This window comes from Marmota flaviventris, chromosome 18 (genome assembly GCF_047511675.1).
Source record: "Marmota flaviventris isolate mMarFla1 chromosome 18, mMarFla1.hap1, whole genome shotgun sequence".
NCBI lineage: Eukaryota > Metazoa > Chordata > Mammalia > Rodentia > Sciuridae > Marmota > Marmota flaviventris.
In genome coordinates, this window is record NC_092515.1 from 2079492 (window position 1) to 2104791 (window position 25300).

The 25300-nt window shown below is 58.5% G+C and overlaps 2 protein-coding genes across 5 annotated transcripts; both read left to right on the top strand.

Moving 5' to 3' along the window:
* The first annotated feature begins 466 nt into the window (after window positions 1–466).
* Isoc2 (isochorismatase domain containing 2) lies at window positions 467–8408 on the top strand. 4 transcript variants are annotated; one of them, XM_027921237.2, is made up of 7 exons: window positions 467–599; window positions 4323–4392; window positions 5072–5211; window positions 5771–5980; window positions 6183–6253; window positions 6343–6499; window positions 8011–8408. In XM_027921237.2, the coding sequence occupies exons 3-7, from the start codon at window positions 5074–5076 to the stop codon at window positions 8086–8088; spliced, it is 654 nt and encodes a 217-aa protein (XP_027777038.1). In that variant the 5' UTR covers window positions 467–599; window positions 4323–4392; window positions 5072–5073; the 3' UTR covers window positions 8089–8408. The 4 variants fall into 4 exon arrangements, with proteins under 4 accessions (XP_027777038.1, XP_027777041.1, XP_027777040.1 ...); XM_027921240.2 differs by having other exon boundaries at window positions 6382–6499; XM_027921239.2 differs by having other exon boundaries at window positions 5771–5968.
* A 149-nt stretch (window positions 8409–8557) lies between these two features.
* Window positions 8558–25077, top strand: Shisa7 (shisa family member 7). The gene is made up of 5 exons (XM_027921068.2): window positions 8558–8749; window positions 14698–15404; window positions 17093–17247; window positions 19068–19217; window positions 20714–25077. The coding sequence occupies exons 2-5, from the start codon at window positions 14725–14727 to the stop codon at window positions 21352–21354; spliced, it is 1626 nt and encodes a 541-aa protein (XP_027776869.1). The 5' UTR covers window positions 8558–8749; window positions 14698–14724; the 3' UTR covers window positions 21355–25077.
* The last annotated feature ends 223 nt before the right edge of the window (window positions 25078–25300 follow it).

Here is a 25300-nt window from a genome sequence, read left to right on the forward strand (position 1 = left end):
AGCAGTGCATTCTTGCAAGGAGCCGGTCAGGGCAGCTCTGGGGCCTGGGGACAGGAAGGGCACACGCAAAGGCCCCGAGCCCTGAGGAGGACACCTGGCGGCGCGGTGCGGCGCGGCGGGAAGGTGGGACCTGAGAGGCACCGAGGTCGGCCATGGCCCACCATTAACAGGGAGGAATGCAGACTTAGTTCCAGGATACCTGGGAGCTCTGCCCTCTCACCACCCTGCTTGCCAAGTGCAACCACTCAAGGAGGAGGGGACCAACAGGGGGCCAACGGGGGACTCGCTTAGTCTCGGTCTTCCCTGCAAGGTCACCCGCGCGAGCCCCAGGCCTTCCGCGGCGCCCCGCCCCGCTCGCCGACACGCCCCCACGGCTCTCCAATGGTCGGGCGCGCGGCCTCCCCGCCCCGCCCCGGGCCAATCACGTTCTCAGGAAGACAGCCCCGCCCGCGCGGTGTCACGGAGGGCGGGGCGAGCGCGTGAGGATTGGCCGGCGCGCGGCGGTTACCCCCTGGCCACGGCGGGCCGTGCGTCCCGGACGGCCGGAGACCCACCGAGCGCGGTGCCCAGTCCCGCCCGGCCCGATCCCGGCGCCTCGGGTAAGTCCGCCCGCCGCGCAGAAGGGGAGGAGGCGGCGGCGCCCGGCGAGATCCGCGTGGCCGAGAACTTCGGTGGCCGCGAGTGACCTGAGCCCTCCCGGGCGCTCGCGCCGCCTCCGAGTCCCGGGCCGAGTTCTGCGTCCTCCCGGCGGATGGGTGGGTTTGACCCCCACCTCCTCGAGGAGGAACCCGAGGTTCCGATAGAGTGAAAGTTGCCCGGGGTCCTACAGCCAGGACGTCCATCTCAGAGCCCGGTCCCCGAGGCCACTTGGGGAAGTAGCCAGCTCGCCCTCGCCCCCTGCGGGCCAGAGTACTGTCGCACCCGCGGGCTCCTTCCGGACCTCTCCCCACGACACTCAGGTCCGGCTGCAGCCCAGACCTCCCTCCTCACATCTTATCCCCACACTGGTCCAAATACTTACTTCCCCAGACCAGCCCCCCTCGCCTCTGATCAGGTCCCCGCTAGTGTTCAGGTCCTGAACCACACTGGGCCGGAAACCTGGGGTGTCTCCAGGCCCCTGAGTTTCTGTCTTGCCCTCCCGTTTTTTTTGTACCTGGGACAGAACCCAGGGGATCCTTCACCACTGAGCCACATCCCCAGCGCATTTTATTTTTTTATTTTGAGACAGGGTCTTGCTAAATTGCTTAGGGCCTGGCTAAATTTCTGAGACTGGCTTTGAACTTGGGATCCTTCTTCCTCAGCCTCCTGCGCCATTGGGATTACAGGCTTGCACCACCATCCCCTGCGACCTGCCCCCTCTTCTACATCTGCCCCCCAACCTAGTAGACCCCAGCCCCAATCTCCTGTCAAGGCTCCTCCTCCAATCCAGCCCCACCAAGGTCATGGAAGCCTTTTCGTTTTATTTATCTTGAAAACTTTTAAAGGGGAGTATATCACATATACAGAAAACAGTGCAAACCATAAATACACTGCTCAAATAAATCTTCACGAAGTGAACACCTGGTGTAAACAGTGATGGAACATTCTCCAGAAACCCTCAGGGTGCTTGACTATCTTAACATGTTTCACCACAAATTGGTTTTAGGTTCAACCCCCTACCTTTTTGGAGGGGGCATTGGAGATTGAACACAGGGGTGTTTTATTGTTGAGGTTTTTTTCTTTCGTTTTAAGATGGGGTCTCTCCAAGTTACTGAAGCTGGCCTTGAACTTGTGATCCTCCTTGGGCATTCCCACTATGCCAAGGAAATAGTCAGTCCTTTCTTTGTGTTTTTTCTTTCTTTCTTTCTTCTTCTTCTTCTTCTTCTTTTTTTTTTTTTTTAATGGGACTGGGGATGGAACCCAGGCCTCACACATGCTAGATAGGTGCTTTACTACTGAGCTGCATCCCAGGCCTTTTATTTTGAGACAGGATCTTGCTAAGTTGCCCAGTCTGGCCTTGAACGGTTGATCCTCCTGCCTCAGTCTCCCAGGTTTCTGAGAGTACATGCATGGCCACTGCACTAGGCTTCTATATTTTTTCTCTACGGGACAACCTATTATACATTGTCCAAAATTCAAAAGGGTGAAACTCAAGTCTCCATCACACTGTTTCTCACCCAGTTTAGACCCAGTTTCCCACCTGAGTGTCTGGTCCTTGTAGCTGCCAGAGATAGTAGATAAAGATTTTGATATAAATGAAAATATTTCATACACTCTATTTTCCTTTTTTTTTTTTTTAACAGTACTACAGATTGAACCTGAAGGGTCTATACCACAGATGATACATCTCAGCCTTTTTGAGACAGATTCTCACTAAGTTGCTGAAATTGACCTAAAACTTGTGATCTTCCTGCCTCAGCCTCACAAGAACTGGGATTATAGGCGTGCACCACTGCACTGGGCCTCCTTTTTCACTTCTCTTGAATTTTCCTTATCGTTAAAGAGCTTCCTGGTAGTTGTTTCTAGCTGCACAGAATTCTGTAGTAGCAGCCAGTGCCCTAACTGTGAACATTTAGATTTATTTCTGCTCCTTTGCCCTCCAGAGTGCTGTGGTCAGTAACCTTCGTCATTTCACAGGGATGTCTGCCAGATAAAGACTTAGGGGCAGATTTCTGGGGCAGAGGGTTTGTGTATCTATCATTTTGAGAAATGGGGCCTTGTAGTTGTCACCTGGAGTCACTGTCCACACTGCTGCCAGCCTGAAGGGGAGCTCCTCAGTGTACTGACACCCTCGGACTCCCTGAGCTGCCCACTCCCCTCACAGAGATTCCAGGGCCTAAGTGACCCACCAGGGAGCTCTCCATCAAGGACCCTTGGATGGGCTGGGGCTGGAGGGGTCCCCAGAACCTTGTTGGAGGGGGTTGCATCTCTGTCCTGAAGACAAATAGAAGCCATGGGGTCCGGGTTGTGGGAATGGCAACAGGAGCAACAGCTTTGTTTTCCAAAAGATCATCTCTCTCTCTTCACTTCTTGGGAAGAGATTTCAAGTAATCACAGCACTTATCACAGTTGTAATTATGTGATTAAATACTTTGCTGTGGTTTTGTTTTAGGGGGGGAGTATCCATTACATTTTAAAAATTGAGATAAAATTCATAAAACACAAAATTCACCATTGCTCTGGGGTGTAGTGTAGTGGTAGAGCTTCACATGCACAGGGTCCTGAGCTCAGTCCCAGCACTACCAAACAAGTCACCAACATAGTCTTCTGTTCACTCTTAAAGTTGAGATGTTACACATAAAACACATTTTCTATGGTAGATATACTAAGTTTTAATAATAAACACCTGTGGGCTCAGCACTCAGCTTGAAAATATTAGCAGTTTATTGTTTAGTGCCTGCCTCCCCCACCCTGGTCCACACTTCACGGGGTCCCCACAGTCTCTGTTTCCCAAATGAGTCAGTGAATGAGTGAGTGTGCGGAGCCACCATTCAGAGTGGCTTCCCACAAGTGAGCACAAACAAACCTTCCATGTGTAGTGAGAGACCTGCAGAAAAACGCCACCAGAACTCCCCCCACTGTGCAGCAGCGTGGGGACCCAGAAACAGGCCTCCTCGGGACACTGGCTGGGGCACACCTGGGACACACCAAGGTTCTTGGAGATGCTCTGATGGAGGGAGTCAGGCCAGACCTGGGGCAAGTCAGGGGCTCCCTGAGACTCAGTTTCCTCCCTTGTAGAAGGATTGCTGGGCAGGTAGCTTCACCAGTCCCATCCTCTTTCTTCTTTTTCTATTTTAAAAAAAGTGGTAAAATACATAGAACATAAAACCTGTGTGTGTGTGTGTGTGTGTGTGTGTGTGTGGTGCTGGAGTTGGAGCCCAAGGCTTCACCTGCTCTACAGCTGAGCTGCACTCCAGCCCAAAGACTTACCCTCTTCATTTTAAAACGTGCAGCTAAGTAGCTCTTAGTATGTTCATGATGTTGTGCAACTGTCACGACTGCCTCAATCAGAACATTTTTGTCACCCTAAATTGAAAATCTTGAATCGTTAACAGTCACCCCAGGTTCCTCCTGCCCCAGTCCCTGGCAGCTGCCACTCTGCTTGCCTTCTCTGGGTTCGCCTATTCTGGATATTTCTTACAAGTAGAAACACACACAGAGCAGCCTTGTTACCGACCTCTCACTGAGAATATTTCAAAGTTCCCCTGTGGTGTGACGCCTTGGTCCTTCATTCCTTTGTATGGCTGAAGAATACCCGCTGGGGTGTGCCATCTTCTTTCTTTCTTCCTTTTTTTTTTTTTGAGAGAGAGAAAGAATTTTTAAAATCTATTTTTTTTTCCTAGTTTTCGGCGGACACAACATCTTTGTTTGTATGTGGTGCTGAGGATCGAACCCGGGCCGCACGCAAGCCAGGCGAGTGCGCTACCGCTTGAGCCACATCCCCAGCCCTGTTTGCCATCCTCTTTCCAAGACCTGGGAGGGAGTCTGCCAGTGTATTCTGCACTGGGTGAACGGAGGTGGGAGAAGAGCCAGTGGCCACCCTGGGAAGTCAGGTTCAAAGGCTCTGCAAGCCCTGCAGCTGCAAGGGGTGGGGTGGGGAGAGCCACAGCCTGGAGAGTGCAGTCCTTTTCTCTCAAGGGGCACATCCCAACTCTATGTGTCCCTGGGAAGGTCACTTCACTGCTTGGTCCTTAGTTTCCCCAGAGGTGAGGTACGGTTGAGGCTTCACGTAGAAGCCTCATGGGAGGGCGCTGGACACATGGCAGAGCATGAGCCCAGAACCCTGTGAGTGGCAGGTGGAAACTAAGGTCATAGAAATGCTTGCTGATGTACAGTCTCCAGGATGGAGAGGTCTGGGAGGGTGACACTGGGGACCATGATGGTCAGGGCCACAAAGGCTTCCCAGAGAAGCGTCCTCCTAGCTGAAGAAGATGGGAAGAAGATGCAGGAGATCAGTAGATGCAAAGGTCTGGAGTAAGCAAGTCCGGGGTGAGGACCCCAGGCGGAAACCATGCCCACCCTGGATGGGAACTGCAGAATGTGCTGGACTCCCTCCCTGCTGAGCCTGCCCCTGCCTGTCTCCCACTTGAAGGAATGGCAGCAGCTAGGACCAGCCTGGGCCGAGTCCTCCCCGGATCCTCCATTCTGTTCCTCTGTGACATGCAGGAGAGATTTCGTCACAGTATCGTCTACTTCCCACAGATTGTCTCTGTGGCTGCTCGAATGCTCAGGGTATGTGTCAGCCTATTACCTGGATCAGAGGTCCAGGCCCAGCCTCCTCCCTCAGACCCAGGGTCCAGGCCCAGCCTCCTCCCTCAGACCCAGGGTCCAGGCCCAGCCTCCTCCCTCAGACCCAGGGTCCAGGCCCAGCCTCCTCCCTCAGACCCAGGGTCCAGGCCCAGCCTCCTCCCTCAGACCCAGGGTCCAGGCCCAGCCTCCTCCCTCAGACCCAGGGTCCAGGCCCAGCCTCCTCCCTCAGACCCAGGGTCCAGGACCAGCCTCCTCCCTCAGACCAGGGTCCAGGCCCAGCCTCCTCCCTCAGACCCAGGGTCTAGGCCCAGCCTCCTCCCTCAGACCCGGGGTCCAGGCCCAGCCTCCTCCCTCAGACCCGGGGTCTAGGCCCAGCCTCCTCCCTCAGACCCAGGGTCTAGGCCCAGCCTCCTCCCTCAGACCTGGGGGCCCAGGCCCAGCCCCCTCCCTCACAGGCCATAGACCATCTTTCTTCAGACCTAGGGTCCAGGCCCAGCCTCCTCCCTCAGAATAAGGCCTTTGTTCCCTCTCTCTGGCACAGGTGGCCCGACTGCTGCAAGTCCCAGCCCTGCTGACAGAGCAGTACCCACAAGGCCTAGGCCCCACAGTCCCAGAGCTGGGGGCTGAGGGCCTTCAGCCAGTAAGCAAGACCTGCTTCAGCATGGTGCCCACCCTGCAGCGGGAGCTGGACAGCCGGCCCCAGCTTCAGTCAGTGCTGCTCTGTGGCATTGAGGCCCAGGTTTGCATCTTGGTGAGATTCCCCACTGATCCCCTGGGGCCCCACATTCTCACCTGTAGGGACCTCCTCTGACCGGGGACTTACTTCCTAACCTGGGCCCCTGCTCTGATGTGAGCCTCCCTCAGCCCCATTCTGGGTCCCCAGTTCTGACCCAGCCCCTCACTTGGGCCCCTGGTTCTGGCCTGGGTTTGGTTCTGACCTTTCTCCACCCTAGCACACAACTCTGGACCTCCTGGAACGGGGGCTGCAGGTCCACATTGTGGTGGACGCCTGCTCCTCACGCAGGTGAGAGTGCCTCCCAGGAGAGGATGTGTGTGGGGGTCAACTGGGGCCACGTGCCACATGTGCCAGAGTATCAGGTGTCTTTGCCACAGCATGGACCCCTGCCCTCTCTTCCTCGGACTTGCTTACAGTCAGGTGGACCGGCTGACAGCGCTGGCCCGAATGAGGCAGAGTGGTGCCTTCCTCTCCACCAGCGAAGGACTCATCATGCAGCTTGTGAGGGATGCTGCCCACCCCAAGTTCAGGGAGGTAATGGATCCTGGTGTCCCCTTGCTGGGCCACCCTGCACAGGAGAATGTGTATGGGCGTGGGGTAGGCTAAATTCTGGTGGAGGATTGCTCGCCACCATGATACATAAATGAAAGGACATGTCAGATGCCCATAAAGACTCCAGAGAACAAGAGGGATGATGTGGGGTGTTGGAGTGCAGAGGAGGGGGTTACATGGGGTGGTTCAGGAGGCTTCTGAAGTTGGTAGTTTAGAATGAAATAAGGAAGCCAGGCAGACATGGGGTGGACAGTCCAGCAGAGACCCTGTGAGCAGAACCCCTTGACACCCTGATACCCACTGCCAACTCTTCATGCCCTAGGCTTTTGCCCCATTGGGTGCTGGTGCCCATCCTCACCCTCTTCTGGTGCCTGACCAAATGCTAGTGTGCTCTCCCCACCACACCTTCAAACCCCTAGGCCTCAAGATGATGGGAAAAGACTCAAACTAGAAAGCCCCAGTTCTTGCCCCTCCCCTTCCTTACGTGCTGTTGAGCATCTGTTGAGCCACGTGGTTTGGCCAGGCAATGGCAGAATCAGCCCTCCTGGAGCTAGTAACGCAGTGTGGAGACAAAAAGCCAATCCATGTTCAATAACAGGTTGTGACCCGGAGCTGGAATGTGCAGAGGGCGATGATAGGTCATCTGGAACCCAAAACCTGGAGGGTAGGAGCAGTCAGTTCCTTCCCTGGTGCAGGGAACAGCTGGGATAAAGCCCAGAGGGTGGGACTGAGCTTGCCTTATTTGAGGAACTGTATGTTGGAGGACATAGTCGGTGCTGGGCAGGTATGCGGAAGAGGCAAAGAAGGCAAGAGGTAGAGCCACATCTTGGCAACGATTTGGGATTTTAACAATAGGCAGTCATCAGGGTTTTACACAGTAGAGCTGACCATAGTCAGATCAGCAAATAAAAAGATTTTCTGCTAAAAGGATGGGTCAGGTTGAGGGGAGAGGGAGTCCAGCAAGGGGGCAACTTCAGGCATCGAGGCAAGCAGTGATAGGGGCTTCACTAGGGTAGAAGCAGTGGAGATGCAGCCTTGGTTTTTGTTGTTTAATTTTCCAGAGATAAACTTGGTGGAACTTTTTGATGGATGAAATATGGTTGGTTGTTCATATTCAATAGGTAGTTAGGATAAATGGGTTGGAGTTCAGGGGGCAAAGCCTGGGCTGGATTTTGGGAATCAAAGACCAGAAGAATGATGGAGAAAGGAAATAACTGAAGAGGAAGTGTAGACAAGAATCCCTGGACAAAGCCATCCCTGTTTAGTGGTCCAAGCCAGCAAATCAGACTGAGATGGTTTGAAGTTATGACTTAAACCAGACAGATGTGATGAAAGGGAGGCCCTGGGAAAGCTTTTGAGAAGAGAGAATAGTTGACTTAGTCAGCTGCTGCCAAGAGTGTCAGGGAAGATGAAGATGGAGATGTGTCCCTCTGATTTGTCATCATGGAGATGGGGACCCTTGAAGACTTCCTGACTCCTCCCTCCCTCTACAGATCCAGAAGATCATTAAGGAGCCCGTCCCGGACAGCGGGCTGTTGGGCCTCTTCCAAGGCCAGAACCCCCTTTTCTGATGACTCTCCAGCCCTAACTTGAGGGGATACCACCCTCCTGTTACCCCATGGAAGTGCTCTTCCCCCATCCCTGTATCCCAAGAGTGGTGCCGTCCACCAGAGGTACCGCCCCCTTGGGGGGGAGGCGTGGTTATGCCTTCCCATTGGGCAATTCTTCCCGGAAATGCAAATGAAATTCCTGGGAGCTGGGCGGGAATTGGCTGAGAGCGAGGTGGGGGTGGGGCTGGGCCCCGGGCCACTTCAAGGGCCTGAACGGGGAGGGGGAAATAGTATTACAGACTGGGACCCGGACTCGCAGAATAAACATTGATGTGGCTGTAGACCGAACCATTATTGGGTTTGGGGGGTTTCCTGGGGGCGACTGGGGTCCGCGGGTGGGAGAAAGAGGGGTCCTAAGCAAGTGGGGAGGGGGAGGTGCCTTTTCTCAGTCTGTGCAAGGCACTGGCGAGGACCGGCCGCTGCCACATCTGCACGGAAGCCGGCGCATCTGCACGGGAAAAAGCACCGCTGGCCGGGGTCGCCGCCACGCTGCGCCCCCATCGGCGCGGTGCGCGCACGCCCAGCCCGGCTGGCTCGCAGACACGCGCTCGCTGTGCCTCCCCCGGCCAGCCCCCACGCCACCACCCCCGACTCCCTGAGGGTCCCGCATCCGGAAGGTGAGGTGAGCGCGACCGCACCCGGTGCGGAAGGGGAGACTGAGGCACTGGACAGGGAGGAAGGAGCAGGCATGTGGATGGATGGGTGGATGGATGGATGGAAGAAGAGACGGCTGCGTTGAGTGGTCCCTGTGCCCCGACGACTCAGGAGTCCAGGGACTCACATGAGAGCTCCAAGATTCTGCAGCCCCCTTGAAAATCTGGGAATTAGAACTCTATAGACGCCCAACCCCCCGGAGATTGACAGTCCTTGCCCCCTCCCAAGACTTGGGGACCTAGGAAGGTATCCTCTGCGTCCCCCGGGAATGCAGGGATGAGAGCCCTTAGCCAGCCAGCCCTTCACTACCGATGCTGGCAGCCCAGACCCCTCCCAGAAGGCCCGGCAGCACAGAGCCCAGCACCCCGTTCCCTGGGAGTAGGAGTCCCAGCCGCCCCTCCTCTGGAGCCCCTGGGACGGGAGTCGGCACCCCCGGCCCCCGCCTTCCGGATCCAGGTGTCCCCTCTGCACCCCCAGCCCGAAGCCTGCGTCTGGAGCCGCGCTCTCGTCACCATGGCGACGGGAGTCTATTTTGCGCTGGGAACACACAGCTCCCGCCGCAGCGCCCCCCACCCACCTCTCCTGAGAGTGGGGGCCGGAGGGGCGGGGGTCCGAGGAAAGGGGACTCTGGCATTCAGAGGGACAGAGGCACGCAGAGACAGGGAGCCAGAGGCAAAGGGACAGAATGTGGCGGAGACCGGGAAGACGCAGAGCCCAGCGGGGGAGGCAGGGGATGAAGGCTAAAACAGGGGGCGGATTGAGACCGAGATGCTGAGACCGAGACCCAGGCAACGCTGAGATGCCACAGACCTATAGGAGACTGTGACCCAAGGGCAGATCCCGGCAGCGACAAAGACCGGCAGTGGGCGGGCCGAGGAGGGGGCGGTGAAGGCAGGGGTCCAGGGAAGATAGATTAACGGGGACGCCTGGGGCTGGAGACCCCGGAGATGGAACCACACGGGACCGTATCTGGTCCCCCTCAGGTGTTCATCCGGGGAGGGTCGGGGTGTGGTCCTTGCCTTCCGGCCCTGCCACCTCTGCTCAACCTCCCCCCTCCCCTGAACCGGCACCCAGACCCCGCTTCTCCCTCCGCTTTCTCCTCCTGTGGGTCCTCCTAGCCTGCTTCTGACATTCCCACCCCAAACTGCCTGTGAACCCCATGTTCCTGGAAACCCCTCCCGCCCCTCTCCATTGCATCCCCAGCCCCTCCACTGCCACTTGCTGACCCCATTGCTGCCATTCCAGAGGCTCTGACCCTTTCCAGTCTCCATGCCCCTCTCTCCCTCCCTCCACCTCGGTCTGTGCCCCCCAGTTCCCTAGGTGTGTGTCTTCCTCTGCTCACCACTGCCCGTCCCCCTCTCTCCACCTTTCACCTCCCCCCACGCACCACTCCTGGGGGGCATATCTCCTCCCTTCTCTCTCTCTCTTCCCTGTCCCCTGACTCTTTCTGAACTCTCACCCCTCTCCCGGATCTCGAGGTCCCCGTCAGTGCCTGCCCCTTGCTCTGGGCACCCTCAGCTCCCACCTCCTGCTGCTCTCTGTGGGGCTTCCCAGGGGGCAACTCATCAGGACCGACCGTCCCCCAGCTGGCAAGGCTGAGAGGGGACAGCAAGAGAGTGGAATCTGGAACCATGTTGCGTGGCAGGAGGTCCACAGGATGTGGACCCAGAGCAGAACTGCCCCGGGCCTGGCTCCCTGATGTGTGTCCCCTGTCTCTCAAGTTGCAGGCCTGGCTGGAGAGGGCAGGCCAGGACAGTGCATGGACACTAGGGTCTGGCCTGCTCCTCCCAGCTGTGGAGGAGGACAGAGCAAGAGGTGGGGGCCTTCTGGGGGCGGGGTGGGGTGTCACATGCCTGCTTCCAGGCTCTCCATCCCAGGCGAGGGTGTTGCCACGTGTGCGTGCACCCCGAGGCTCTGTGGCTGAGCTGTGAGGGGCCCGCACAGATGTGTGCCCACTGCAGAGAGGTTGGCAGGCCCCTGGCTGGTTTCTGAGCTGCTGTGGCCCCAGCTTGTCATGGTGTCTGAGTCAAAGGTGCAGAAATGCATGGCTGTGTCCATGTGGAGCTGCGGGGACCACACTGGGGTCCTTGCACGTTGTGCCTGGTGCACTGTCTAGTGTCCTGTGCTCTGTGCCCCTGTGTGTGGGTAAGTGCTGTTGTGAGGTAAGGGAAGAGCTAGCCCCTGTTTTTTTTTTTTGTTGTTGTTGTTTCTGGTCGGGCACTGTCTGCAGGTGTGTCCTCTGTCCACCTGTAGGTGCTGCCCATATGGGGAGGTGCAGAAAGGCAGTTTGTGTGGGGGGAGACTGAGCTCGATGGGGAGCATGCTGCTGTGCTACCTCCTGGCTGGTCTTGCCATGCCCTGGCAGCGTGTCTCCCAGGTGTCCACTTGGATGCAGTGGACGAGATAGCAGAATTCCTTTAGCAAGGGATGCCCAGCCAGAGGGTGGCACAGGATGGAGAAAGCAGAACTGCTACTCCACAGAACAGCCTTGTGCAGACCAGACAAAAGCCCCTCCTGTCCCATGAGCTCCCGAGTCGAGTGTTTCACAGGCACATGGCAGCCTGTGAGTCTCCAAGGGCATCCCTTGCCCAGGTGGATGCAGCCCCTGTGGGGAGCAGGGTCCTGCTGGGCCCCTCTGCCAGCGTTCTGCCTGCCTGGTTTTCGATGGCAGCCTCAGTGGTGAAGGACCCCAGGTGGCTGTGTGTGTATCACCCCCATCTCTGGGTGTGGGATAGAGCCATGCGCAGTCTGCAGGCCTCAGTGCCTGAAGACCAAGTTCAGAGGCCACTGCACCACTCCTGCCTGCACTGTGGGGCTCAGGCAAACAATAAGGGCTTTGGAGTTTGGATGTCCCCATCTGAAACGTGCATAAGACAGAGAGAAACCCCTCTCACACTTGTTTTATCTGTTCAATAAACATTAATGGAGGGCTGGGGCCGGGGCACAGTGGTGGAGCACGTGCCTAGCATGTTGAGGCACTGGGTTTGATTCTCAGCACCACATATAAATACATAAAGGTACATTGACAACATGAATCGAACACCTACAAAGGACCAGGCACTAGTGCTGGGTGCCAGACACGGTGAGAGCGCTGACAGGAAGACCTGTCTTATGGATGTCTAGTGCAGGGGAGGGGGGCAATGGGACCCCACAACATGGCAGGTGGAGGCAGGAGTTAGAGGATACCAAGTGAGGAGGACACTGGCGCATGTCCAGGCTGCTGCCAGAGGCTGGACAGGAGGCCCGCTGGGAGAAGCAACACCAGAGGAAAGCAGGGGGGTCTTAGAAGAGAACAGCAAGTGCAAAAGGCAGAAGAGTGCCAGGTGTGGCCACACCTGGGATCCCAGCAGCTGGGGAGGCTGAGGCAGGAGGAGTGCAAGTTCAAGGCCAGCCTCATCTATTTAGGGAGACCCTGTCTCAAAATAAAAAGGGCTGGGGGGATGGCCCAGTGGTGAGGCGGCCCTGGGTTCAATCCCCTATACCAAAACAAACAAGGAAGGTAGGAAGTGGGCACCTGCTGGGCATGACCCTGAGCAGGCAGGAAGGGCCACAGAGAAGAGGAGCAGGGCCCAGGGCTCCTGGCAGAGCTGGGGCTTACCTGGGTGGGGCAGCCTAGGGTCCGGACGGGGAGTGGCTGGTGGGTCAGAAGCATGTGTGCCCATCACTGCTGTCCTCACCCCCCGAAGGAGGCCCCCTACCCATTACACAGCCACTTCCGCCCCTCCCCTCAGCTCCAGGCAGCTACTAAGAGGCTTCCGGCCTCCGGATTTGACACTGTGGAATGCACACGGGGGAATCAGGCACTAAGACTGGCCGCTTCCCCAGAGCAATGCCTCACTCAGGGCTCCCCCAGGCAGCAGGCGTCAGCACTTGGCTTCTTTTCAGGGCTGACTAATACTCCTCTCTGCAGACTGCCATGTTTTGTGTCTGTCCATCCCTGATGGACCTTGTCTCATGCTTGGTGCTGCTGTGAACAGTCATCTACATGTTTTTGTGTGAACATGTGTTTTCGGGTCTGTGGAGGAGAAGCGTGGGAGTGCAGCTTCTGAGTCCCACCGTAACTCTGTGTCTAGCTGTTCCACAGTGCAGGCGAACCACTCTAGACACAGCTAAACACCAAGCACAAGAGCCACAGGCAGTGGGCATCCAGGCTGGAGTTCAGGGATGGATCCCACTGGGAGCTCAGAGTGAAAGCTGAGGCCCCATGTGGGGTGAGGCGGCACCCGCACCCCCCAACCCTCTCCCCACCCAACTGCCAGCCACTTGTTGACAGTGTGTCCCTAGACACACACACGCACTGGAAGGGGACGGATAATAAAAACAGCACCTGATGATATGGTCGGGTTAGTCCCACCCACTCTCCTTCCGCTGATGCTGCTTACTTATGATCCCTCCTCGTTCACCAGTCTTCACAGCGCTATGCTCTCAACATGGATCACATTTATCTGTGTCCGTGACTCTCCCCGCTCACTGGAAGGCCACCCGCAGGCTGCCAGGGCCCTGTAGGCTAGCTCCCCACAGCACCCCAGGGCTCGGTAGGCACTGCCTGGCGGCCCTGTGCAGAAGGAATCGGCATCCCGACCTGGCGCCACAGGGCCTGCGCTACTGAGGGCAACTTCTGGGCATCCTCCGGTAGGAGCTGTCATCCTCTAGAAGAAGGGAGGAGGAAGCCTGCAGCTGCCCACTGCCCGCTGCCCGGTTCTGATGCTCGGTCGTCCTTCCTGGCAATGGAGCAAGTGCAGTCTCCTCTGCTCCCTAAAGGAAGCCAGGCATCCTCCCCACCTGCTATGTCCACTGGGTGGGCATGTCCAGGGCCTGGCTGGATTGTTGCCATAGAAACAGCGGGGAACCTGCCCTGAATGGCCCCAGACTCACTTCTCTACCCCCATCCAGTCTCCCTTCTGAAAAGAACAGTCCTTCCAGTCCATGAAATCCTGCGCGATGCCTCCAGAGCCCTTACAGGCTGGGTCCACCCTCCCAACAACCCTGGGGTGACCAGCCTTACTCCTGCCCTTGTCTTACAGTGAGGAAATGAGGCGTGGGGCTGTGGTCGGGTAAGAGCCATCAGGTGTCCAGTAGCTGCACTCCACTGAGCTGCAGATGAGCTGCCCTGCCAGTCTGCCTCCCCCACTGTGGACAGAGACACTTCAGACCTGAACTGTGAGAGTGTGGTGTGTATGAGACAGGGACGGAGAGAGGGGGCACTAAATAGAGGACAGAATGGGCATGGGGGCACTGAGGAGCCTGTGGGTGAGCCAGTGGCTCTCAGCCTGTGCCCCCATCTCCACCACGGGAACTCCGAGCAATGCCTGAGGTACCCTAGGTGGTCACAAACTGGGGGGCTGTGGATGCCGCTCATCGGTATTCGCAGGACGGTCTCTCAGGACCAAGCCGGATTCCTGCCCCATGTCAGCAAGTCCAGGAGAGAACCTGGCGCGAATCCCCTGGCCTGCCTGGGCTGCCAGCTTCCACTCCCCCCGGGTCCTCCACCCCACCGTCCCGCCGCCCGCCGGCCTCTGCCTGCTCCCGCGCCTCCCGGGCGCTCTTGCTCCTCTGCTCCCCCCACCTCCCGCCCTCCTTGCCTCCTCCATCGCACCCTCCTTCTCCTTTGGCCTCTCTATTTCTGCGCACGCCCTGATGTCTCCGTGGACCCCCCGATCTTCCTCCCTCGGTCACTTGGTCTTTTCTCTGCGTGCCCCTGTCCTTTCCGTTCTCCTCCCCGGTGTGCGTCGCCTTTCCGTCGCGCTGGGATGCCCGCCCGACTCCGCGTGCGGCGGTCACCTCTGGGCCCCTTCCCTGCACCCCTCTGCCGTTCCCGGTCCTTCTTCCCACCCTGCCCGGCCACCTGTCTACGACTCTCCGCCTCTGGCCATCTCTCCCCTGCCCACACTCCAGCCTCCGCTTTCCGTTCCGCAGCAGCCTGGCGGCCGACCTCCTGCGCTCATGCCGGCCCTCCTGCTCCTCGGGACCCTCGTGCTCCTGGCCTCCACCGCCGGCCAGGCCGGGGCGCGCCCGTCCAACGCCACGAGCGCCGACCCCCCCGGCCCGCTGCCCGCCCTGTTAGCGCACCTGCGGCGCCTGACCGGGGCGCTGACGGGCGGCGGGGGCGCGGCGGGCCCGGGCGCCAACGGCACCAGGACCAGCCCCGCAGGCGGCCCCGGCGCAGCAGCCCGGGCGCCGCCTCCTGCCGAGCTCTGCCATGGCTACTACGATGTCATGGGCCAGTACGACGCCACCTTCAACTGCAGCACGGGCTCCTACCGCTTCTGCTGCGGAACCTGCCACTACCGCTTCTGCTGCGAGCACCGCCACATGCGCCTGGCGCAGGCCTCCTGCTCCAACTACGACACGCCGCGATGGGCCACGACGCCGCCGCCGCTGGCCGGGGGCGCGGGGGGCGCCGGGGGCGCGGGCGGGGGCCCAGGGCCAGGCCAGGCCGGGTGGCTGGAAGGGGGCCGTCCTGGGGGTGCGGGGGGACGAGGGGGCGAGGGCCCTGGAGGCAGCACCGCCTATGTGGTGTGCGGGGTCATCAGCTTCGCCCTGGCCGTGGGCGTCGGAGCCAAAGTGGCCTTCAGCAAGGCGTCCCGCGCGCCCAGGGCGCACCGCGAGATCAACGTGCCCAGGTGCGTGTGCGTTGGGGAGCCAGGGTAGGAACCTGGGGGCGGGACCTGGGCCGTGGGAAGTGGAGCCTTTGGGCGAGGGCGGGCTCCAGGGATGGGGTGGACCAGAGGCCCAGGGAGACGGGGCCTGAGACTGGAGAAGACCAGCCCACTGGGCTGTCCATGACTGAGCGGGGAGCGCCGGCCTTCCTTCACCCAACAACTATTTCTTTTTCTTTTTTCTCTTTTTCTTTTTGGTACTGGGGACTGAACCCAGGGGCGTTCTACCACTGAGCTATATTTCCAGACCTTTTTATATTTTGAGTCATGGCCTCACTAAGATGGGTAAGGCCTCATTAAATTCTAAGAACTTGTGATCCTCCTGCCTCAGCTTCCCACGTTACAGAAATGTGCCACCATGCCTGGCCTCCACCAACGTTTCTCAGTTACCTTCTGTGGGTCAGGAACTGGGATTACTGCATGACCAAACAAGGTCCCGCCTTCTGGACAAACCTAGTCCTGCTGCCGCGGGCTGTGTGGCCCAGGGCCAGCAGCTTAACCTTTTTTTTTTTTAGTTGTAGATGGACGCAGTACCCTTATTTTATTTATTTACTTTTATGTGGCGCTGAGGATGGAACCCAGGGCCTCGAAGCCACCTGCTAGGCGAGCGCTCTCCCGCTGAGCCCCAGCCCAGCCCTGCTTGGCCTCTGTGTTTCCTTGTCTGTGACAATCCTGACCTATGGGACTGTAGTGAAGATTAACTGAGTTGGTTCGGGTAGAGTCCTGGCGTGGCAGGTGCAGCCCGGCCCAGTGGTGCAGGCCTGCAATCCCAGTGACTTGGGATGCCGAATGGGAGGATCACAGCTCCAGGGCAGCCTCCTCAGCTTAGACTCTGTCAAAAAAATAAGATAAATATGGGGTGGGAGGTAACTCAGTGGTAGGGAACACTGGGTTCAGTCCCAGCACCTCCCCTGCCATGCAGACAAGCCCTGTGTCTGCAACCAAGTATGCATGCAATGTAATTTTAGATATTAGTAATGGCTTGAAGGGAAAAAAGCCCCATCAAGGGCTGAGAGTGTGGGGAAGTCTGGTTTAGATGAAGTGGTCAGAAAAGGCCTGTCTGAGCAGAAACATGAAGAGAGTGATATCTTGGGAAGGGCATTCCAGGCAGAGGAACAGCATGTACAAAGGCCCTGAGGTGCCCTCACAGCAGCAGGAAAGGGACTGGTTCAGCTGAAGTGGTAAGCAAAGAGGCAAGGGGCAGCAGTCCGGGCCGAGTGTCTCTAACTGTGGAGGGGGCTCTGGGAGGGTCCTGACCTTGGGGGAGAAGCACCCAGGCTGTGGGTGAGACTAAACTGCCGGGCAGAAGTGGGGCCACTGGGCAGGAGGCCAGGGCAATGTCGGGGCACCGGGAGCTGGCGGCTGACGGGAAAGGTGGGAATGAGGAGTCGTGGTGACGGCGAGGTCTGGGGTCTGGGTGACTGGGCTCCTTTGTGGCTTCCAGTTTCAGGATGGGACAGAGCCACCAGGAGCATGTGCAGGGACCACATGGGGTGGGGCCATGAGCTGGGAAGGACCCTTCAAGGGGAAGTATGGCCTAGAGAGGGCGCCAGGGACTCCCCGGAGGAGGGGACAGGAGGGAAGGGCCTGGCCTCTCTCCTCCCTCCTGTCCCCAGGCCTTGGGCCACTGACCATCCCTCTGTCCCACTTAGGGCCCTGGTGGACATCCTGAGGCATCAGGCGGGGCCTGGAACCCGTCCGGACCGGGCCCGAAGCAGCTCCCTGACCCCAGGGACTGGGGGTCCCGACAGCATGCCCCCCAGGACGCCCAAGAACCTCTACAGCACAGTGAAGCCCCCCAACATCGGTGAGTGGCGTCACCGGGCTGCCTGGTCTGACGCGCCCTCATCCCTGTGGCCTCGCCCCCAGCCCCCCTCGGGCCCACGGCCTGCCCCCAGCCTCTGCCCGTCCTGAGCTGTCCTGCACTCAGCACCCGTGGGCTCGGCAGGCGTTCTGAGTGCACCGAGGAGGCGTCCCAGAGCTGTAAGGAGGACAAAGGGTCTCCTCTGTCCTAGGGGAGGAGGGCTCCCCAGAGTGATGTCTGAGCCAAAGAGCTGTAGGGTGAGGGGCTACTGCAGCCTCGTAGGCCCTGGGCAGCTGGGCCAGCTGGAGGCCAGGGAGAGGCTGGGGCTGAAGAAGGAGAGACTGCCTGGTCCTGAGGGCCACGGGAGCCACGGGGAGCAGCGAGGACTGAGCTGGAGTCGGGGGAGGGGAGGAGAGGGTCTGAACAGTTATAAGAAGGAACATTCAAGATGGATGCTGAATAGTTCTCCAGGCAAGAGGAGGAGGAGGGCAGAGAGCTGCACACCTGGGATCCCAGCCACTCGGGAGGCTGAGGCAGGAGGATGGCATATTTGATGCCAACCTGAACAACTTAGACTTGTGTCAAAATCAAAAGGGCTGGGGACGTAACTCAGTGGTAGAGCATGTGACTTGCATGTGTGGGGTCCTGGGTTCAATCCCCAGTACCAGAGAGGACAGAGAGAGGGAGAGAGAAATAGAGAGAGAGAGGGAGGGGGAGAAGGGCTTCAAGGCAGCCAGAAAAGAATAACAGCATGTGCAAAGGCCCTGGGCAGAACTGAGCTGGGCTTATGCAGGCCTCAGAGAGAGGAGCAGCGAGAGGGAAGATGAGGCTTCAGATTTCCAAGGCCTCATCGCCATTCCCAAGTCCCATGTCGTCCCATGGGTGAGGGTGAGCCGTAGGAAGGGTTTCCGCAGAGGACGGGCAGCAGTGTGTCGAGATGCACTGGCTGAATGGTCAGGGGGACAGCATGGGTCAGGGTGGACACCTGGAGGCCAGGAGGGACCAAGCAGACATGAGTGGGGAGGTGGAGGGAGGCTCTCTGGCCTGGACTTTAGAGTGGATGTGGCCGCAGCCCCTCCCCAGCCACGAGCCTGTGCCGCCTGCTGCCCCCTGCAAGTCCCCAACTGTCACCATACACAGCCAATGGCTGGTCTGACCTGGGAGCCCCAGTGAGGCCTGACCGAGGGCTGAGCTCAGGGCCGGGATCTGTCCAGGAGGTGGGGGCAGCAGGGGCAGTGACATCGCCTCCTTCTCGGTCCCCTCAGAGAATCTGCACCACAACTACCTGCACCTCAGCGCCAACAGCCCCACGCACCGAGCCGCCATGCTGGGTACGCAGAGGGCTCCCTCCCGCCGTGGGCGCCCGAGCCAGGCCTGGGAAGGAACCGGAGTGAGGTGCCCTGTGGCCTGCTCACAGCACCCACAGTGCCAGCCACCAAGGCAGCCTCCGTGTCCTCCAGTGGACATGGAGGGGTCCTCCTTCCACCCATGTTAGAGGGGGCACACACGGGCTGCACCCCAACCCCAGACAGGTGCCAGCTTGCAGTGTATCTTCCTCCCTGCAACAGGCCTGGGTACTGGTGTGGGGCAGCTAAGGTGACTGGATTGCTTTGAGGGGCTGGGGTCCCAGATTTCTGCCTCCCCCAGGGAAGGGGCCCAATTGACTAAGTGGGTCTGTGGGTGGAGGATTGGGGTCTGGACCCTGGGTCTGAGGGAGGAGGCTGGGCCTGGACCCTGGGTCTGAGGGAGGAGGCTGGCCTGGACCCCGGGGTCCATGTATGTGTTGGGTCTGGACCCAGGGCTGACCCCTGCCTGCTCCCCAGACTGGAGGGCCCTGCCACCACCCAGCCCCTCCCTGCACTACTCCACGCTGTCCTGCTCTCGCTCCTTCCACAACCTCTCGCACCTGCCCCCGTCCTATGAGGCTGCTGTGAAGTCGGAACTGAACCGCTACTCCTCCCTGAAGAGGCTGGGTGAGTCTGGGGAAGGGGACAGGGGTTGGGTTCAGGGCATTGGACAGTGACCCTACAGTCCTCTAAAAATTTAGATCCTCTCTCAGTATTTTATCCACATTTGTTCCAGAATTACCCAAGGCAATTTTATATTAGAATTACCTGGGGTATCTTTTTTAATGAAAATTCATGGTTTACCCTCTGAAGACCTATTGCATTTGTCGGGGTGGTACCGGGGTTTGAACTCAGTGCTCAACCCCTGAGCCACGTCCCCAGCCCTATTTTGTATTTTATTTAGAGACAGGGTCTCACTGAGTTGCTTAATGCGTGCCTCGCTTTTACTTAGGCTGGCTTTGAACTTGTGATCCTCCTGCCTCAGCCGCCTGAGCTGCTGGGAGTACAGGTGTGTGCCACTGCACCTGGCCACCTACTGCATTTTTCAGTAATATAACTTAAGCAAAGAAAACAAGTTCTTGTTGGCTTGATCATGGAAAGTCTACATGTCTCTACCTTGAGATATGGCTGGATCCAGCAGCTCAAGAGTTTCTTCAGTATTTTATAGTCTCAGCTTTTCTAAACAAGCTGGCCTCATTTTCAGACACGTTCTCTCCCCATAATCGCAAAGATTGCCCCATGAATTTTCCGGCTGTCATTCTACCATGTCAGCTTAAGTCTCCCTGGCAGAAAAGAATCCCTTTACTGCGATCCCAGCAAAAACCCCAGGCCTGGATACCATTGGTCTCATGCCACTCTCTGAACCAATCATCGTCACCCTGGTTAGGCATTTCCCAGCCGGGGATTTTCCCTGGTGGTGGAGTAGCTTTCTAACATTTTGAACTGAAAACCACACTGAGACATGCTTTTTATATCACGATCTGTGAGGCACACATATATGCATACTTTTAACTGCAGAAAAGCTTTGAAACTAGTTATCCTGGGCATTTTCAAACACTTGTGGAAGTAGAGAGCATTTGTAAATGAAGCCCATGTTCACTCTCAGCTGTAGCCACCAGCCTCATTCTGTTTCCGTCCTCTCTGTGCCTGTCTTTTTTTTGGGGGGGGGTTCTGATAAACTAACCCCAGGCGTGGGGCCGTTTCATCCCCTAACCTCGGAGCCTCCCTATCTGGACCCTGTATTCTTCATCCTGAGGACGTCTGTTGGTCTAGCCTTCTTTCCTATTCTATCCCCTTTTCCAAACTGCGAGTCACTACCCGCAAAACTCACTGCACCTCCCGGCAGTGACTCTACATGCCAAGAGTGAGGAAGAGTGCTCCAGGTGAGAGGGGGGTGAAGAGAGTCCCCCAGAGCCAGAGTGGTTCACCTCCGGAAAGAAGGGGTTCTCAGAGGCCAAAGAGAGGGACCCCGCCTCCCGCCCGGCAGTGGAGTGGGGCGCGGGGCTGTGCGCAGCCCCAACCCGGGGCCCTTTGGGCGCACCCGCGGGAGCTCCCCAGGCAGCGGGGGGAGGCAGGCCCTGGGCCGCCGGGAGGGAGACTGCACCTTGCCCCTTCTTCCCCAGCCGAAAAGGACTTGGACGAGGCCTACCTGAAGCGCCGGCACCTGGCCGAGATGCCCCGCGGGACGCTGCCCCTGCACGCGCTGCGGCGACCCGGCACTGGAGGCGGCTACCGCATGGAGGGCTGGGGTGGCCCGGAGGAGCTGGGCCTGGCGCCCGCGCCCAACCCGCGGCGGGTCATGTCCCAGGAGCACCTGCTGGGCGACGGAGGCCGGGCCTCGCGCTACGAGTTCACGCTGCCTCGCGCGCGCCTCGTGTCGCAGGAGCACCTGCTCCTCTCCTCGCCTGAGGCCCTGCGACAGAGCCGCGAGCACCTGCTGTCGCCCCCGCGCAGCCCAGCGCTGCCCCCCGAGTCGGCCCCCCGGGCCAGCCTGGCGGCCTCACACTCCAACCTGCTGCTGGGGCCGGGGGGCCCCCCGACGCCGCTGCACGGGCTGCCGCCCTCCGGCCTGCACGCCCACCACCACCACGCCCTGCACGGCTCGCCGCAGCCCGCCTGGATGTCCGACGCCGGGGGCGGGGGCACGCTGGCCCGGAGGCCGCCCTTCCAACGCCAGGGCACCCTGGAGCAGCTGCAATTCATACCTGGCCACCACCTGCCCCAGCACCTGCGCACTGCCAGCAAGAACGAGGTGACTGTCTGAGGCCGGGCGGGGGGGCTGCGGGCTGCGGCCTTCCAGGTCCCCTGCCCCAAGCCGGGATCCACCGGCACAGGCTCACACACCCCAGGGTCCAGAGACCCAGATGGGCCCTTGGAACCGAGACCAAGCCTCCCGCCAGGATGCCAAACAGCAGACAAGATCCCTCCTCCTATTATGTCACTGAGTCCATGCCTCCTTCCCATGATGTCATCGCAGAGGAAGAGGCCTGCACATGAAGTCACTAGCAGAAATGTCTGTGTTCTTTGATGTCACTAGCGGGACAAAATCCCTTCCCATGAGGTCTGCCTATGAGGCCATCACTAGAGGCCGCATCTACTCTCTATGACATCACCACAGACTTTCTAGGATATCCCTGCAGAGGCCAGTCTCACCCTCTGAAGTCATCCTGAGCTCCGAGGCCTCTCTGGCAGCAGTGTTGGGGGGAAAATACTTTCCTTCTTGTTTTTGCTATGGACAAGATGCCTGTGTCCTAGGATGTCATTGCTACAGACAAAGCCATCTCTCTGGGACACACTGCAGGAGAAATGCCTTGCTGGCTGTGTCCTCACCAAAGGTAAGGCCTCCTCTCCACAACACCGTCACAGAACTCTGCCCCCTTCCTGGGATGCTGTCACCAGAGAAGCTGCCTTGCCCTATGATGCCACCAGAGGGGCTGTGGCTGTCCCTGGGGGATACCATCACCAGAGATGACAACCTGCTCCTGTGACCTCTCCAGAATGAGGCGCTTTGGCAATGTCACCACCAAACGCCACCCACGGGGGTGGTGATGACACCAGGGGACACCTCACTGCTGTTGCCATGTGTGAGAGGGCGAGGCATGATACTGAGCCAGGACCACCCTGTCCTGAGATGTCACCTAAGTGTCACCACTCAGAGGCCACCCTCTGGGACCAGTCTCCACCAGTGAGGACTGTGTGGCTGTCGGCTGTTGACAGTGACGCTCCACGTTTCAGCGTGATCACCAAGAGCTTCCCCTCAGAGGCAGTGTCTGCTCAGAACACCCATCACTGGTGACGGTGTCACCAGAGTTTCTGCCCCATCCCACTACGACTTGGCTTGGTGGCTCCTTCCCTGACCCCAGGGATATGACCACCATGATGCCTGCCAGAGCCTCTAAAGGGAGGTTGGGCCCCTGTGCAGTGACTCCTAGGAGCCGTGTCCCTAGATGGGCTTCTGCTCCAAGGAGCCCACTCTGACCCACCTAGCTTCTGGAGCCGTGGCACTTGTCAGTAGCCTGAGAGCTGTGTCACTTCTCTCTGCCACATGTAGAGACATCACCAACTCTGTCAGCAAAGTCCTAGCCTCCTACTGGAGGGGGAGGGTTGGGGTGTGCCTGCTATTGATCTTGGCCAGGACATCATCAGTAGTGTCCACCACTCATGATGACATAGCACTTGGGGTCAAATGTTAACCAGTCATTTGCCAGGATTCCCTATGACCCACCTCAACCATCCTCTTTTTCCAGGATTTTCCATAATTAATACTGTCATCATTTCCCAAGATTCCCTACAGCTAGTGGTGTCACCATCTCTCAGGACCCAGCACAGCATGGTGTCATTATATCCTAGAATTGACCATAACCAGTGATGTCCTTGCCTTCTAAATCCGTTATGCCTACCGGTGACCTTCTCTATCAGGACCCATTAAGACTGATGATGCCAGAATTTTTTCCCAGAATTCCTTTTGATTACCTCCCAGGATCTGCTTTACCCACGTCTCCACGTCCCAGGACCCACCATACTTTGGGGTTATCACCTCCTAAGATCCTCTCCAGTCACAGAGTCCTCCATGCCCCCCAATCCACCACAACTGTGGTGTGCTCATCTCCCAGGAGCCATGAGAGCCAATGGTGTCTAATCAACCTCAGTGTCTTCGTGACCTGTGATACGTGATGGTACCTAATAATTCATCATCTTCTTCCAAGATCTGTGGGAGCCATGGTGTCTCCACCTCCCAAGATCCACTTCCACCATGTGCCATCACCTCCCATCCCTGGGGGATGCCATGACCAGAGACGACATCCAAGATCTGTGTCACCATGTGTCCAGATCCATGAGAGTCAACAGTATCAGCACCTCCCAGAGCCCACTGCAGCCATGTTCTCATCATCTCCGAGGAGTTATCACCACCGGCGTCCATCATAACCATGGTGTCATCATCTCCCTTGATCCGTGACACCCAGTGTGTCCCCATATACCAGGCAGCCATGTGCCATTGCCTCCCCAAAGCCACCATCTGAGGGGTCGAGTACATGACAGGTTACATTTCAATTGTCCTCCAGGGTCAGCAGAACATGCCATCTTCCCGTTCCCTCACATGAGTAGTGTGGAGCCCGCTGCCCCTCGGATGGCATCACCCCACTGTGCCCTTCCTGATTATGCCATTGCCTCTCTCCTGACAGGGTGGAGGCCCAGATCAGCCCCATCACAGGCTTGGCCTTGGCCAGCATCCCTTCACTCCTGGTGAGGGTACCCCCAGACAGCATCACTGCCCCTTGCCCAGCCATCTGATTGGTGACAGGGTCACCCAGCGACCTCTCATCAGCACCAGAGTTGGGGCACCCCGGCCCTTGGATGGTATCACTGGCCCTTGCCTGAGCCTTGTTCCCTGGACCCCACCAGGATCAGAACTTACTGGCTCGGGCCAAACTCTCTTCAAAGGCCCCTGGCCCTGTGGAGGGCTGTCCCTGAGCCACCTGTGGCTGTCAGCACCACCTCTGCTGGCCTGACCCTGGGAGCAGCAGCCTCTGCTGGAACCACCTTCAGGGGCTAAGGGTGCTCCTCCACCCCCTCTCCAGCTACCAGGAGTGTCCAGGGAGTCCCCAACACCCGACACAATCTGTCCCAATTCTCTTTGTACATAGCCATGTTGCAGGGGGTGGCCATTCCCCGTTCTTAAAGGGCTACATGCCCCCCTTCCCCAGCCCCCAGGGCGAGGTGGGGGGGCCTCTTCTCCCTCCTCTGGGCCACCCCCTCCCTTTTATGTCTCCCCCCAAATACTGGCCTCTCAGCTCCTCCCTTCTTGTCAGGAACCTGGGGCACTAATTGAGCATACTGAGGAAACTGGGGGGCCCCAATCCACCTAGGCCCCGGTGCCAGTTTTTCAGTCCCATTGCTTACGGCTGCTCTCATGGGCTCCCCCCCCCCCCCGTCCCTTCTGAGGCCTCCTTCCAGTGTGCTCAGGCCGACTCTGACCTCCCCAGAGGAGCCAGCTGGAGCGCCGCCCAAGCCTGGGGCCCCTCCCCACTGCTCAGCACCCCCAGTGAACACTCAGCTTTCTCTGGTCCTTGGAATCGGGAGGTTTGGGGTCTTTTAGCTGTGGGGTGCCCCCTGCACCTGCTCTCCCCTAGCCTGGACTCTAGGGATCTGGCCTCGCCCTCCACTCTCAGTTCACTTGGCACAGCTGCCTGACCCTGGGGCCTTGACCTCTTAACTCAAATAAGCCATAGTGGGGAGAGGTCTAGAGGGTGGGCCAGCAGGCGCATTCGCCTGTCCCCCTTGATGCTTATGGAGCTGGGACCTCACCATCTGTCTTCCCCCACACCCCCAATAAATGCACACAAACACGTGTGCACACGGGCACACCCACGCACAAGCACCTCCCTCTGACTGGGGGCTGCCAAGGGGCGTCACTGAAAGTGATAAACAGTTCCAGACCAGGAGACCCTCCACAGCTCTGCCCACCCTTCCCCTCCTCACGCCTCCCTCCAGCACTGGACCCTGCCTCCATTTCCTGGTAAGGACAGCTCAAGGAGCTGAGACTTGGTATTTTTTGGAATAAACTGACGACGTTTCCTGATCTGTGGTCTCCAGGTTTTCTGGGGCAAAGGATGGGTCCCTGGGGTCACCCACACGTGTAGCTGATGGCAGGTTGGTGTTTCTCCAGGGACACTTCTAGTGTCTACGTCTAGGTGGCTCAGGGACAGCCC

Bases quoted from the DNA above. Each gene is read 5' to 3' on its own strand.
- Isoc2 (XM_027921237.2), top strand. From the start codon at position 5,074: ATGGCAGCAGCTAGGACCAGCCTGGGCCGAGTCCTCCCCGGATCCTCC. The intron at 5,212-5,770 runs GTATGTGTCAGC...TCTCTGGCACAG, and splicing joins TGGCTGCTCGAATGCTCAGG to GTGGCCCGACTGCTGCAAGT. The intron at 6,254-6,342 runs GTGAGAGTGCCT...TCTTTGCCACAG, and splicing joins GACGCCTGCTCCTCACGCAG to CATGGACCCCTGCCCTCTCT.
- Shisa7 (XM_027921068.2), top strand. From the start codon at position 14,725: ATGCCGGCCCTCCTGCTCCTCGGGACCCTCGTGCTCCTGGCCTCCACC. The intron at 15,405-17,092 runs GTGCGTGTGCGT...TGTCCCACTTAG, and splicing joins CGCGAGATCAACGTGCCCAG to GGCCCTGGTGGACATCCTGA. The intron at 17,248-19,067 runs GTGAGTGGCGTC...CCTGCTCCCCAG, and splicing joins AGTGAAGCCCCCCAACATCG to ACTGGAGGGCCCTGCCACCA.